Below are 12,180 nucleotides of genomic sequence, written 5' to 3' on the forward strand. Positions count from 1 at the left end.
CACAGCCCCCCCAAACGTCCCTATGGTCCCCCCGTGGGTCTCCATGGGTTCCTATAGCCCTCACAGATTCCTATGACCCTTGTGGATCCACATAGACCCCACATGTCCCTACAGTCCTGACATACGCTCATGGCCTCCATGGATCCTCTCGAGCTCCATCCGTCCCTGTGGTCCCTGTGGATTCCCAATGTCCCCACATGCCAACCCTGACCTGTCCCCATGTGGGACGCTGTGCATAACTCCAGCAGTGATGGCAGGTTTTGGACCAGAGATGATTTTTTCTGGGCAAGGGACCCTTTTTTGGGCCAGCCCCCGATACCTCTGCCCATCTCCTCTGGCTTCTCTTGCTTATGGAAGCAAAGCTCACTCAGAAAAAGTATTGTTTTACTGGTTTTGTTTATTTTCAAGGAAAAAATAATAATCACATTTAAATTGCAACTCAATTGGGTATTTAATGTGGATCTTATGTATAGAATTAATAAACTTTGTTCTGACATGGGGATTTATCTGTCGCAACGTTATGCGTGGTAAATAATTGCATATTCGAGATTCGGTGAAATGGGTGACAGGGAGAATGGAGGAGAGACATTTATAAAAAACAGTATTTACAAAAATGATATCCACATAGTTGTACTCTAATCTATAAGGCAAGTAACATTTAAAATATGTTGTTTCATGATTATCTTCAACAAGTCAATACAACACATTCATATTACCAGTGGTCAAATACAAAGCTTCGCTGCAGTAGTCCCTGTGCAACAAACCTGTACGTCTTTTACAGTTTTTTTTTTTTCTCTGAGAACAGTAGGAAAGCAGCAAAGTTTTCATCACAGACTAAGCAGTACCTAGGCCATCATAGACTAAAGGTATAATATATCTCATTGCACGTTTAGGCAAAAAAGGCCAGCCATTCATTAACTTATTTAACTTAAATCTTAAAAATAGACCTGTGTATCTTAATCCACAAATATTTATAAACATTTTATACATGAGGGAGTTAATAAAATGATACAGGGTGATACCTGGGGAAATCTGATTCACTGCTGGGGTGTCCTGGTGAGGTTCTCCTGCATTCCATGCCCTCCACCCACCAGCCCTGGCTGCAGGAGAGGAGCTTCACAACACATCCCAATGGGATTCCTCGCTCACTGCAACGAACATCTCCACATGTTTTATATAATCCAAGCAACCAGGTGATTTCATCAACCTTAAAACATTTTGGAGTGGAAAAGCCCATCCCTGTGTGGATGAGAAACCTGACAGCAGGACGGCTGTACCCAGAAAGAGTGGGATTTCTAATGGAGGAACAAGATATCCCAAATGCCTCACTAAAACCTGTTGTGTTTCACCACATCCTGCATGGCCTGTTGCAGAGTCCTGCTTGTCTGAAAACCTTGGAAGAGCATCACCACTTTAACTCTCATGGTTTCAAGAACCATTGCCAGCAGCAGCATCCCTCCTAAAGGGAAAGGGAAGGCAGAAGCAGGGTGTATTCCTGCAAATCTTTTCCTAGCCTTGCAGTGAAATAAGAATTAAAATCCTGATTGAAATAAGAACTAAAATCCTGATTATCATAAAACCTCCCCAGCTCTGCAAGGATTACTTTCCTTGGGAAATGGTGAGAAAAAGAAGAACAGAAGAATTCTGGCTATGAAATGAAATCTTTGAGGCAGTAATTTCTTATCAGGAAAGTATGACGTGATGTTACATATAAAATATGTCAAGCTTCAAAATTAAGTGGTTTAACCAAGATGTTTTCACATAGAACCAACAGAAGAGTAGGGGAAAAACCACTCCATACTTAGTGTATGGATGTGAGGTTTTTTTGAGATGTTGGGTGTTTGGGTAACAGATCCATGGGCTGTATGTCAAAAAAAAAGGTGGAATGGAGCAGGATTCCTCTGTGACCCAAAACTGCCCCAGGTGCCCAGTGGGCCTGGAAACAGTTGCTGACAGAGATTGGTAGCCAAGGATGAGGTCTGAATGTTTTTAGTAAAAGATGTTTGATTCCTTCTTAAGTCTTCTAAAAATCTTCTCAGTGCACTCCAGTCTTTTAAAATGCCTCTGCTGGGAGAAAGGGAAGTGGTAACTCTTTATGTGATACTTGTGCTGGAGGAATCTTGGGTGGCTGCAGCCTTCCCTCTCCATCCTCTTCCTGCCTGGCTAAAACAGGATGACATTCCAACAGAAATTTCTAGGTTTTTCCCATCTATGTTTTAAAAAACTTTTAATAGATAAAACCTGAAAGGGCAGATCAAAGGCAAAGTAATTTAAATGAAATCCTGAATGACAGCAAAAATAAGAATTATTGAACAGGAGAGTGATATTTAAGAGGCACCAAATGCAGGCACCAAATGAAAAGCTCATTATTTGGTAGTATTTCATACTAGTGAGTGATTTCATAGTTATTAAGAAATACTGTTAAAGTAGAAAATTGGTCTGAAAGGTCTCCTGTGAGGAGCACCATAAGCTGACTGAGAATCCTGACTGCTTATGACAAACAGGAGAAAAATTACCAAAAAAATTTACTTCCTGCTCTTGACATCTAAAAACCCAAGTCTTCGGGTGTCTGTGGGGGAAAACCCTCCTGCTCCATCAGAGGAACTTTGACTCTGCAGGTGTGGGCTGCTGAAATTCCCAGGGGAAAATTCCTCTGGGAGAGGTTGCTGAATCTAAAGGGAAGGGTCCATGGGAGTAACTGAGCTAAAGCCTTTCTATGCATGCATCCATATATTTTTATTTAATGCCTCCTTTATTTGTCCTTTTTTTCACTCAGATAGATCAGAGTGCTGCTGAGCTCAGGAGTGCTAGAGCTGGGCAGTGCCAGAGGGCTGAGCCCCCTTTCCAGCCTCAGTCTGACTTGGCAAAAGACCTGCTGGACCACATGCTGGGAAACAGAGCAGTGGTGCTTCCCGCTAGGAGTGCTCCCAGGGCTGGAGCCCCTCTGCTCTGGAGACAGGCTGAGAAAGCTGGGGGTATTCATCCTGGAGAAGAAAAGGCTCCAGGGAGATCTTGGGGCACTGGAAGGGGACTTGGAGAGGGACTTGGGGCAAGGGCTTGGAGTGATAGGACAAGGGGGAATGGCTTCCCACTGTCAGAGGGTAGGGTTAGATGGGATATTGGGAAGTAATTCTTGGCTGTGAGCGATATACATCCCTATACATTCTCCTATTTGACGCTCTATATCAAACACTCAGACCAACCTAAGCTGCTGCCCATAACCTTTTTCTGCTGAGACCTTCTCAAAGCCAGGCAGGAAGACCAGGCTCCTGCACTTTGGACTCGGGAACAACAGCTGTGTTCCCTGCACTGGGTAACACTGGGGTGCCACATTCATACATGCAAGAAGACAAACGCCCAGCAAAACCAGCATCCCTGTGGCACTCTGCTAAAACACTGTGCAAAAAAACTGGCCAAAGCAGTATGGAAGGAACCTGTCCTCTGTCCCAAACTGCTGGTTTTGGTCCCGGTGTTGTCAGTTTGGTGTCACCTGCCCATGGCTGGAGGGGAAACCATATCCCTGTGGGGCTGGAAGTGTGATAGCACATTGGACACAGCCCTGCCAGCCAATTCACCCCAGAAAGTGCACAGAATTGTCCCATCTCTCTACCTAGGCCACAGGAGCTGCATCCCAAAAAAGTGACTCCATTTTGTGCCACAGCACAAATGGGACGAGCTTGGAAGCTTTGGGTTATGGGTTTTTCTGTTTAAAAAGCATTCAAAAACCCAATGCTATGTAAACACCTTGTCTCTTGAATGAAATATAAAGTAAAATCTCTATGTTCTGGGAATATTTACACAATAAACCCCTTAATTTTGGGCCTATGCCATAGATCTCTTTTGGAAGAATGAGTTTGTAACAGATTCTTAGGGTTTGCCCTGTATTCCTGTGTCAGAAAGGGGTGGGTTACACACTTTATACATATTTCCAGTTCAGGGGGAAAATCATTAATGGAGTGGGACACTCCACCCAGGAGCACTGCTGAGTGTACTTCCAAAATCTGCCAAGATGTGGGAAGTTGCAGAACCAAATTGTGCTTTATCTTCCCTGTTGCTGCCTTTTGTGAATGCACACACACAGCTCACCCCTCAATCTTACAAATCACAGCCTGGGAGTCACCTCAGACCTGAAATATCTCCAAATTTCCTTATTTTTTTTCAGATGGGCACCGCTCTCTGTTTTTCTACATCAAACCAAACTGCTCAATAATCAAGCACATCCTAACATGCTCAGTCTAAGTTTTCCTATGCAAATACACAAGCCTAATCCTGGCAACATTTGTGACTGTAAAATCAGAACTATTTGTCATCTTACACATTCCTGAAGTCTCCACAGGCATCCAGTTCAGGGGATGCTCCTGAGCTTCTCTGTGCATCTGAACTGCAACTGTGTTTAATTTTGTAAAGAGCCCTTCTTTTCTTTCCCAATATTGCCAAATTCTCCCATTAAACAAGCTCCACATCTCAGCAGATGCTGTGCCATTAATGCCACCAATGCTATCACCATGTTGCCAGAAGTAGGATGAGACCAACGTCAACAAGATCCCAAACGCTGCACAGGGATGAGCAGCAGGACACCAGCTCCCAGGAAAAACACAGAGGGATAATTTTTTGATCCCCAGCCTCCCGTTTAGTACTTTCATGTATTTTCCCATCTCCAGGAGAGAGCTGCTCCCAGTGCCAGCAAGGCTGGCTCTTGCCCCACTGTATTTTGGCAGCTCCCCAGGGAGTTGCTTCCCAGTCCATACACACTTTCCTGCCTTAGTGGTAAAATGGAAAGGCCTTGGGGGGCTGCATGTCTTTAAAACATTTTCTAAACCCATAGGGCTTTCAAAAATGGGGGGAAAGGCAGAAAACCGAGCAAAGGAACGTAAAAATGCAACCAAAAATCTGGACGCAGCTCAGAAAACACATCCTTAAAAACAGCAGGAACATTTCCTGACAGCGCTGTGAGCTCAGATTTACCACCCAGTCTCTTTGCTGCTTATTTCCTTATCTGAATCCCTGCAAAATATATGGACGTGGGGTAAAGAGAAACGTTGGTCACCTACATGCTGCCGGGACTCCTGACAGGGAGTCTGCAGCTGTAAGAGAACACGGGGCAGGTTGGGAATTTGGAGTAAATACTCCTTGTAGATTTTTTTCCTGGGAGACTATGGTAGGAACCTCCACCTTTACAGCGATATTTCTCTGGAGTTAAACCAGCTAAACCTGAAGATTAAGCTTTTATTCATCGCTGTGAGACGTACTAAAGACTGAAGGGAAAGTAAATCAGCATGTGGGCTCTACTGAACTCTCTTTTGATGAGGCACCCCCTTCATAACAGCTACCAGTATTGTATTTAAATTGTATATATTGACAAAATGTAATCTACCTCTGTAAGCATTGTGCCATTCAACAGTACTACTATTAGATTTATATACCACAGTTTAAATTACATCCATTTCATGAATGGTAAAATGCTAAAACTCAAGTGTCTAACTGCCAAAATACAGCCTTACTGGAATGAGTACAATTTACAAATACAATAATTACATTTTAAAACCATTAACAATGTTACATCTAGAAGTAAATACTGTAGGACTGGTCAAGACGGTGTTTTCCAAGGAAAAAAAATGCTGAAAGTTGTCGACACTTCCAACAGAAATGTCCCAAGTGCAGGATTTAGTTCATTTTCCTTAAACTGTAGTTAAAACCCGTTCCACACACAGCAGTCCTTGGGTATTTTCCATAGAATTTTCCACAGACTTGCATAAGCTTCCATCAGTTATCAGCCAAGTATTTACCTAGAAATGGGATCAGAAATCAACTGAGGGGAGGGAGCAGCCCTGGTTCCTAAGGGATGGTTGCCCACCTCCACCAGCCCCGCTCCCACAGGGCACATGGGAAAATCCTTGTATTTCTCTGCAGCAATGTAATACATGGAAGAATCCCTGTATTTCTCTGCAGCAGATCCCAGACCTTGCCTTTCATGGAGGAACACCTGAGCAGGAAAGAGCCCATGAAATTCCAGGCTCCCATAAGTGGCAGCAGGATTTATGTCATGCAGTGGAGCTGTTGCCCCTCTGTCCCCAGCCAGCCCCATCACGCTGAGCTGTGGCAGGAGCTCTGGGCTTGAGCAGCCAACAAATACACAGCAGGAGCATTCCCAGCATCCCAGCACAGGCAGAGAGGAGCCACTGGCGAGGCACCTACCTGCTGCAAACCTTTTCTTGATGAGGGAGAAGCGGTACCCGGCGCCCACGAGCTCAATGTCGCAGCTGGACAGGGTGCTGCCCTCGCTGGTGAACTGCACGGCCAGTGGGGCCGGGCTGCTCGGCCCCTCTGACAGCTGGAACCGGGCCAGCAGAGACCCCACACCTGCAATGGAAGTGCCACATGAAACCTTCACAAGCCTGGAGAGGCACACGGAGCACCCCAGCACTGGGTTTGCCAGCAAAGCTCTCTAATGGCTTAAAAGGTTTCTTATATTGGGCCCCATGATATAAGAAATACACGAAACTATTAGAGAGTGTTCAAAGGAGGGCAACGGAGATGGGGAAGGGCCTTAAGGGGAAGTTGTGTGAGGAGCGGCTGAGGGCACTTGGTCTGTTAAGCTGGAGAAGAAGAGAATGAGGGGAGACCTCATTGCAGTTACAGCTTCCTTGGGAGGGGAAGAGGAGGGGCAGGCACTGATCTCTGCTCTGTGGGGACCAGTAGCAGGGAATGGCCTGAAATTGTGTCAGGGAAGGTTTAAGTTGGATCTTAGAAAAAGGTTCTTCCCCCGAGGGGGTGATTGGGCACTGAACAGGCTCCCCAGGGCAGTGGTCACAGCACAAAGGCTGAGAGAGCTCAAGGAGTATTTGGATGATACTCTGGGGCACCTGGTGTGACTCTTGGGGATCCCGTGCAGGGCTAAGGGTTGGACTTGATGATCCTTCCAACTCACATATTCTGTGATTCTGTGAGATGCCCAAAGCATCACAAGTGAAGCCCAGTCTCATGGGGCTCCCCAACCCCCCAGCATCCCTGGGGCAGGAGGCAAACTCCTCTCATCGTCCCAGCAGAATTTGACTTTTCAGACACCCCAGCAATAAGGAGCAGCTGAGTATGTGGGTTACACATGGAGAAGCCACTTGTGCGAGACTGTGGTCACCTCAATGGGGACACAATGTGGGGCCTCAGCCTTCAAATAGAGAAGGTCAAGGGAAAAAGGACTTGGCAAACCACCACGTCCAAACCTGGTGTGTTAATACCCTCCTGTGATGCCAAGGCACTTGGCAAAGCAGCACCAGTGGCACGTAGCCCTGCTTTTCTAAGCTCTGCTTTAAATAGCATTCTCCCTGGCAAGCCCCAGCAGGAATCTGTGTGTCTGGGCTTGTGTGCCGGCATGATAAACGGGTCAGTGTCTGATTTAAGGATTCAGAGTTAATAACATGCATATTTTGAGGATTACCTCCATTTTCTGACTTCTGAGAGATATCAGGGATCTTCCACAATATCCTTTGCTGTTCAGCATTCCTGAAAACAAATGAAGAAGAGCATTTCTGTAGGAAACAAGAAATTGCCAAGAAGTCATTTGAATTTTGCTAAAGGCTGTGTGGGCTGGCGGTGGGGGCGACCTGCTCCGGTGCTGCTCTCTGGAGCTGCAATTCTGGGAGCTTGGATTTGGGTTTGGCAGAGCTGGGTTAATGGCTGGACTTGATAGTCTTAGAAGGCTTTTCCAACCAATATAATTCTATGATTGTATGAGCTGAGCAGGAAAATGCTGTCCTTGTGTTGCAGGTGAGCGATGGGCAAGAGGCAGTGCTGTGCCCTCCTGGAAATGTTCATGCCACTGCCTATGGGAGCAACAGCTGTGCATATCTCCATAGGATCACAGCATCCCAGACTGGGTTGGTTGGAAGGGACCTCAAAGCTCATCTCATTCCACTCCCTGCCATGGACAGGGACACCTTCCACAAGATCAGGTTTCTCCAAGGCCTGTCCAACCTGGCCTTGGATGCTTCCAGGGATGAGGCAGGCAGCCACAGCTTCTCTGGGCAACCTGTGCCAGGGCGTATGGCAGTGATGGCCCTGCACCCCTCTGAGCCCCAGAAAAAGCAGCCATAACACAAAATAAGGGCTGATGCTCTGCTGCCCACACACATGCATTCATCTCTGACCATTTTCTTGTGGGAATGGCAAGAAAAAATAAATCACAGTGGGGTTGCAGCCTTCCTCCTGCAAGAGGAGGGAAGGTTTCGGTTCCTAGCGTGCCCCCAGCTCCCACCCACAGACCCTCCTGAATCGAGCCTGCTCCTGCAGTTCTAGGCAGGGACACAGCAGAGAGAGGGAAGGAGCTCAATCCCTACCAGACAGCAGGAGGAAGCACAGCTTGAAGTTTGGTTACTCCTCCATCGACGGGGACGAGGAACTGGACGTTGTTTAGAGCTACCGGTGTGGTCATTGCCTCTGTATTGTATTTGTAGTCGATGCGGAGGTCAGTGCTTGCAGGGTCACACCGCCAGCTCACTGCAAGGTTTAATGGAGTAGACTGAATACCCTGGGCAGATACCTTCCAAAATGACAGAAAAAACATTTAGTTTCCATAGGGGTGAAGGGAGAAGTCCCGTTTTACAGCCGCGCTCATCACATTCGGTTTCAGAGGAGGCAATACCTTGTGCTCCCACCAAAACTCCGTACTAGGCTCAAAGCCAGACAAACTAGTGCCACAAGAAGGGACTAAAGGGATAACATGCCCCCACCTCACATTAGCTACACTCTGCACTAGGGAAACACCAGCTTTTACGTCTATAATTCAGCAGAGGTTTTTTTGGCACAGTTTTATCTTACAAAAAACCCCTACCTGGTATTTGAGCATATCCACATTGTAATAGGTGGCTTGCGGTTTCTGTTCCGATACCTTCTTTAGGTGAGTCATCAGATTTGGCATGTTGACCCAGAACTCCTTCGAGTTGGTGTCACTCTGCACGCTGTCACTGCAGACAGAGAGTTAACCCTTTACAGAACCTGCCTTGGCAGGAGAAAGCTGTTCTACAAAGCACATGGGACAGCAGCCACCAGCTGTGAGTGACTGCACTCAATCCCACATCTATGGGAATACTGGCTGCCTCCCACACATCTCTGGCTTGTCCTCAGCTGCCTCCAGGGAGGCACAGCAAATATAACCCATAGGTCATCTCATTTTGCAAAGAGGAGGTTTAATGAGCAGAGCAAAGGACAAACAAAGCACTTGGCTCCTCACTGCTGGTGCTCTTCTACCTGGCATGGGTCTGTGTTTTTTTATAAAGTCCCCTAGTTTTCTGGAAACCCGCCTTCATTTGGGACGCTGGCAAGGTGGGTCCTTACCAGCAGAGGAGCTGGGGGTTTGGCAGGACATGCTCCAGCCTGTTGTAGTTCAGCACACGGAAGGTGAGCACCGCTGGAGAGGGATTGTTGGCAAAGTGTCGGGTGATGCCTGCTGGAAATGACAGCACCATCTCCCCCGTAATCTTCACGATACACCTGCAGTGCCAGACACAGAGACGGAGGGTCAGGAAAGGGAGGTTCAAAATGAAGCACGAGGGGAGGGCTTGCACCAAGGATGGTGGTGACAGCCCCCCAGTTCCCACCCCAGGTAATGACACTGTTGCGTTCTCAGAGTGAGCAGAAGAAGCACAAAGGCTGACAGCCTGCCAGGGACAATGGTCATGGGGCACTGCAGGAGTGTCCTGATGCTGGACCCCCACCTGGTGGAGTGCAATGACACCCCAACGTGCACGTGCTGAGCCCAGAGCACCTCCTGTCCTCCCTCCCAAACCCTCAGGATGCACCCAAGCCGTTGCAGTCCCAGAACCCCCATATCAACATCCAGACCCCATTGGTAAGCACCTACTTGTTGGGGTCGGCCCCTTTGAAATACGCATTGACTGTTTCTGTGAAGGCGGCAGCGACAGGCAGGGTGTCCTGTGCCCCCATGGTGAGGGGGCTGGGCCCCCGTGATGACCCTGCAACAGAGCAGACACCCCCACTTGGGACCACAGAGATGAACAGCCCCACTCTCCCCGGCCCAGGGCGAGGGGGTGCTCACCAGGAACCCCAGTCTCACTTCATGGGCAAATAATAACAAAAAATCCCCCAGGCTTTGGATGAGGCTTTAAAAACAGTTTTAAATTATCTTTCCCTCCCCCTCCAAAAGCAAGCAAAGAAAATGATGGAGGAGCCCCAGGCAGGAGCAGCATGCAGGGCCGTGGCCCCCCGGCGTGGGGGCTGCCACACGGCAGGCTTTGCATGACAGTTTTTGCAGTTGGTCTCTGAGCCCCGGAAAAAGGGGCTAGGGGGGTTCATTGTCTCTTCACCGGAGAGCTCAGGCTGCCTGTGGGAAAGTGGGGTGTCAGCAGTCTCATGATGCCTGAACCCCAACCTTCGGAGACTCCTGCAATCCCCTCTCCTCTCCTGCCCAGTGAGTCAAGAGGACCCCCACTCCTTGCTCACTCCACAAATCCCACAGTACCCCACAGAAAATCTGCAAATCATCAAAAATCTGAAACTACAGAGGCACAGGCTGGCCAGTGTAGTTGTGTCTGCCCCATCCATGGAAGTGTTCAAGGCCAGGTTGGATGGGCTTGGAGCAACCTGGTCTAGTGGAAGGTGTCCCTGCCCATGGCAGGGGCTGGAGCAAGATGGGCTTTGAGGTCCCTGACATCCCAAACCATTCTAGGATTCCATGATTAAAATAAAGGGGAAAAGTTTGCTTTGGTCATGCTGTGCATCCACGGACACCCGCCAGACTCTAAAATAATTAGCCCTGCAGGATCACTCGCAGGTTTCCCTTTGCTGACCAGGAATTCTTGTCTCCAAAAGAATTTGAAGATGAAATCTTCACTGCAAGTGCACCTCAGAAGCCCCAAGTGTGCTGGAAACCCTGCATGGGAGACAACATCCTGCTCCCTGTGCCCACCACCAGGGGAGTCTAAGGTACTTTTGGCACAGCAAAGTCGTCACCTTTTCCCCAGGGAAAGTGTCCAAAGATCAGCCCAGGGTTAGTGTCAGGTCACCTACCCAATGTACAAGGTGCTAAACCCGTGTACACCCAAAAAATCCTGGAGAGGTCACGCCCCTGCCCTGGCACTGGCGGCTCAGCCTCATCTATTTCCTGCAATGCACCGTTTTGGGACCTTTTTGTTTACATCACATTCTGTACATCAGGTTAAGCACGAGGATTATTCTGCCCCAAACCAGGAATGACAAAGGTCTCCAGAGGGGCACCTTACCCAGGGACCACAACACCCCTCACTCCGTCACCTTCATCGCCAGGGTCTGAGTCAGGCAGGTGAAAGGGGTGATGAATCCAGCTCGGAGTTTGTTTGGAACATGCAAGCACGTGCCAGCTCCAGCCAAAGCTGCAGGAATTCCAATGCCAGCCCGGGAAAGGGCAGCACCTCCACAGGCGGCAAGGCCAGGGGAAAGCAAAGCGAAATGTGGCATGTTCCTGATGAGCTCCTGCTCTTCTGCTTGGGCTATCCTCCAAAATTATCCCTCCCCTTCTTTATCTGCTACTTCCCACCACTGCGAGTAAATAACAGGGTTTGGGTGCAGAAAATTGGGGTTCATAACATCTCCTGGGGAAAACATTTTCATCACTTCAATCACACTTTGAATTTCGATATATTAATTGAAAAAATTGTGATATTTGCCAACAAGGAGGATTCCTAACACCTTACCCAGGCACCTGTGCGTTAATGGATAAACCCCAAGTGCTCTCTCCTAGAGGCACAGATGAGCCCTTCCAGTGATGGGGTTTTCCCTTCAAATCTCTAATGTAGTGTAAAAAGGTGTAAAAAATTCATGTAGCCATGTCTATACCTCAGTCATGCATCTTAAGAGGCTCAGGGGAATAAGTGATTCCAGCTGCAGCCCAGAATGAGGATAATCAGGAATGGTATCTGAGTGTCCTAGCACATGGGATGGGCAGCCGGAGCATCTCATCCACACACAACAGACCCATCACCACACACACATTAATTATCCTAATGAGCCCAGCGGGGCAGCCTGTGGCTCCCCAAGCCTTCTGCTCCTGGGGCCACAGCCCCGAGCTATCCATTAGGATGAACATCCCGCTGAAGAGTGGTCATGCCAGTGCCAGCCATGTGTGAGAGCATGGGCAGCTCCCCAAACCCATGGGACACGCTGATATCCTGGCTCTGTGACAGAGAGAAC

General features: G+C 48.2%; 1 protein-coding gene across 8 annotated transcripts in view; it reads right to left on the reverse strand.

Annotated features, from left to right (window-relative positions):
• Positions 1–377: 377 nt before the first annotated feature.
• SGIP1 (SH3GL interacting endocytic adaptor 1) overlaps positions 378–12,180 on the reverse strand; it is a 54,760-nt gene continuing 42,957 nt past the window's right edge. For all 8 annotated transcript variants that reach the window (XM_064664909.1, XM_064664910.1, XM_064664914.1 and 5 more), the window contains 7 exons: positions 9,857–9,968; positions 9,331–9,486; positions 8,828–8,960; positions 8,334–8,536; positions 7,436–7,500; positions 6,196–6,360; positions 378–5,786 (listed from right to left, as the gene is read on the reverse strand). In XM_064664909.1, coding sequence (XP_064520979.1) covers positions 5,764–5,786; positions 6,196–6,360; positions 7,436–7,500; positions 8,334–8,536; positions 8,828–8,960; positions 9,331–9,486; positions 9,857–9,968 — 857 coding nt within the window. In that variant the 3' untranslated portion in view covers positions 378–5,763. The remainder of the gene's footprint in view (positions 5,787–6,195; positions 6,361–7,435; positions 7,501–8,333; positions 8,537–8,827; positions 8,961–9,330; positions 9,487–9,856; positions 9,969–12,180) is intronic.

This window comes from Pseudopipra pipra, chromosome 9 (assembly GCF_036250125.1).
Source record: "Pseudopipra pipra isolate bDixPip1 chromosome 9, bDixPip1.hap1, whole genome shotgun sequence".
Classification (NCBI taxonomy): Eukaryota; Metazoa; Chordata; class Aves; order Passeriformes; family Pipridae; genus Pseudopipra; species Pseudopipra pipra.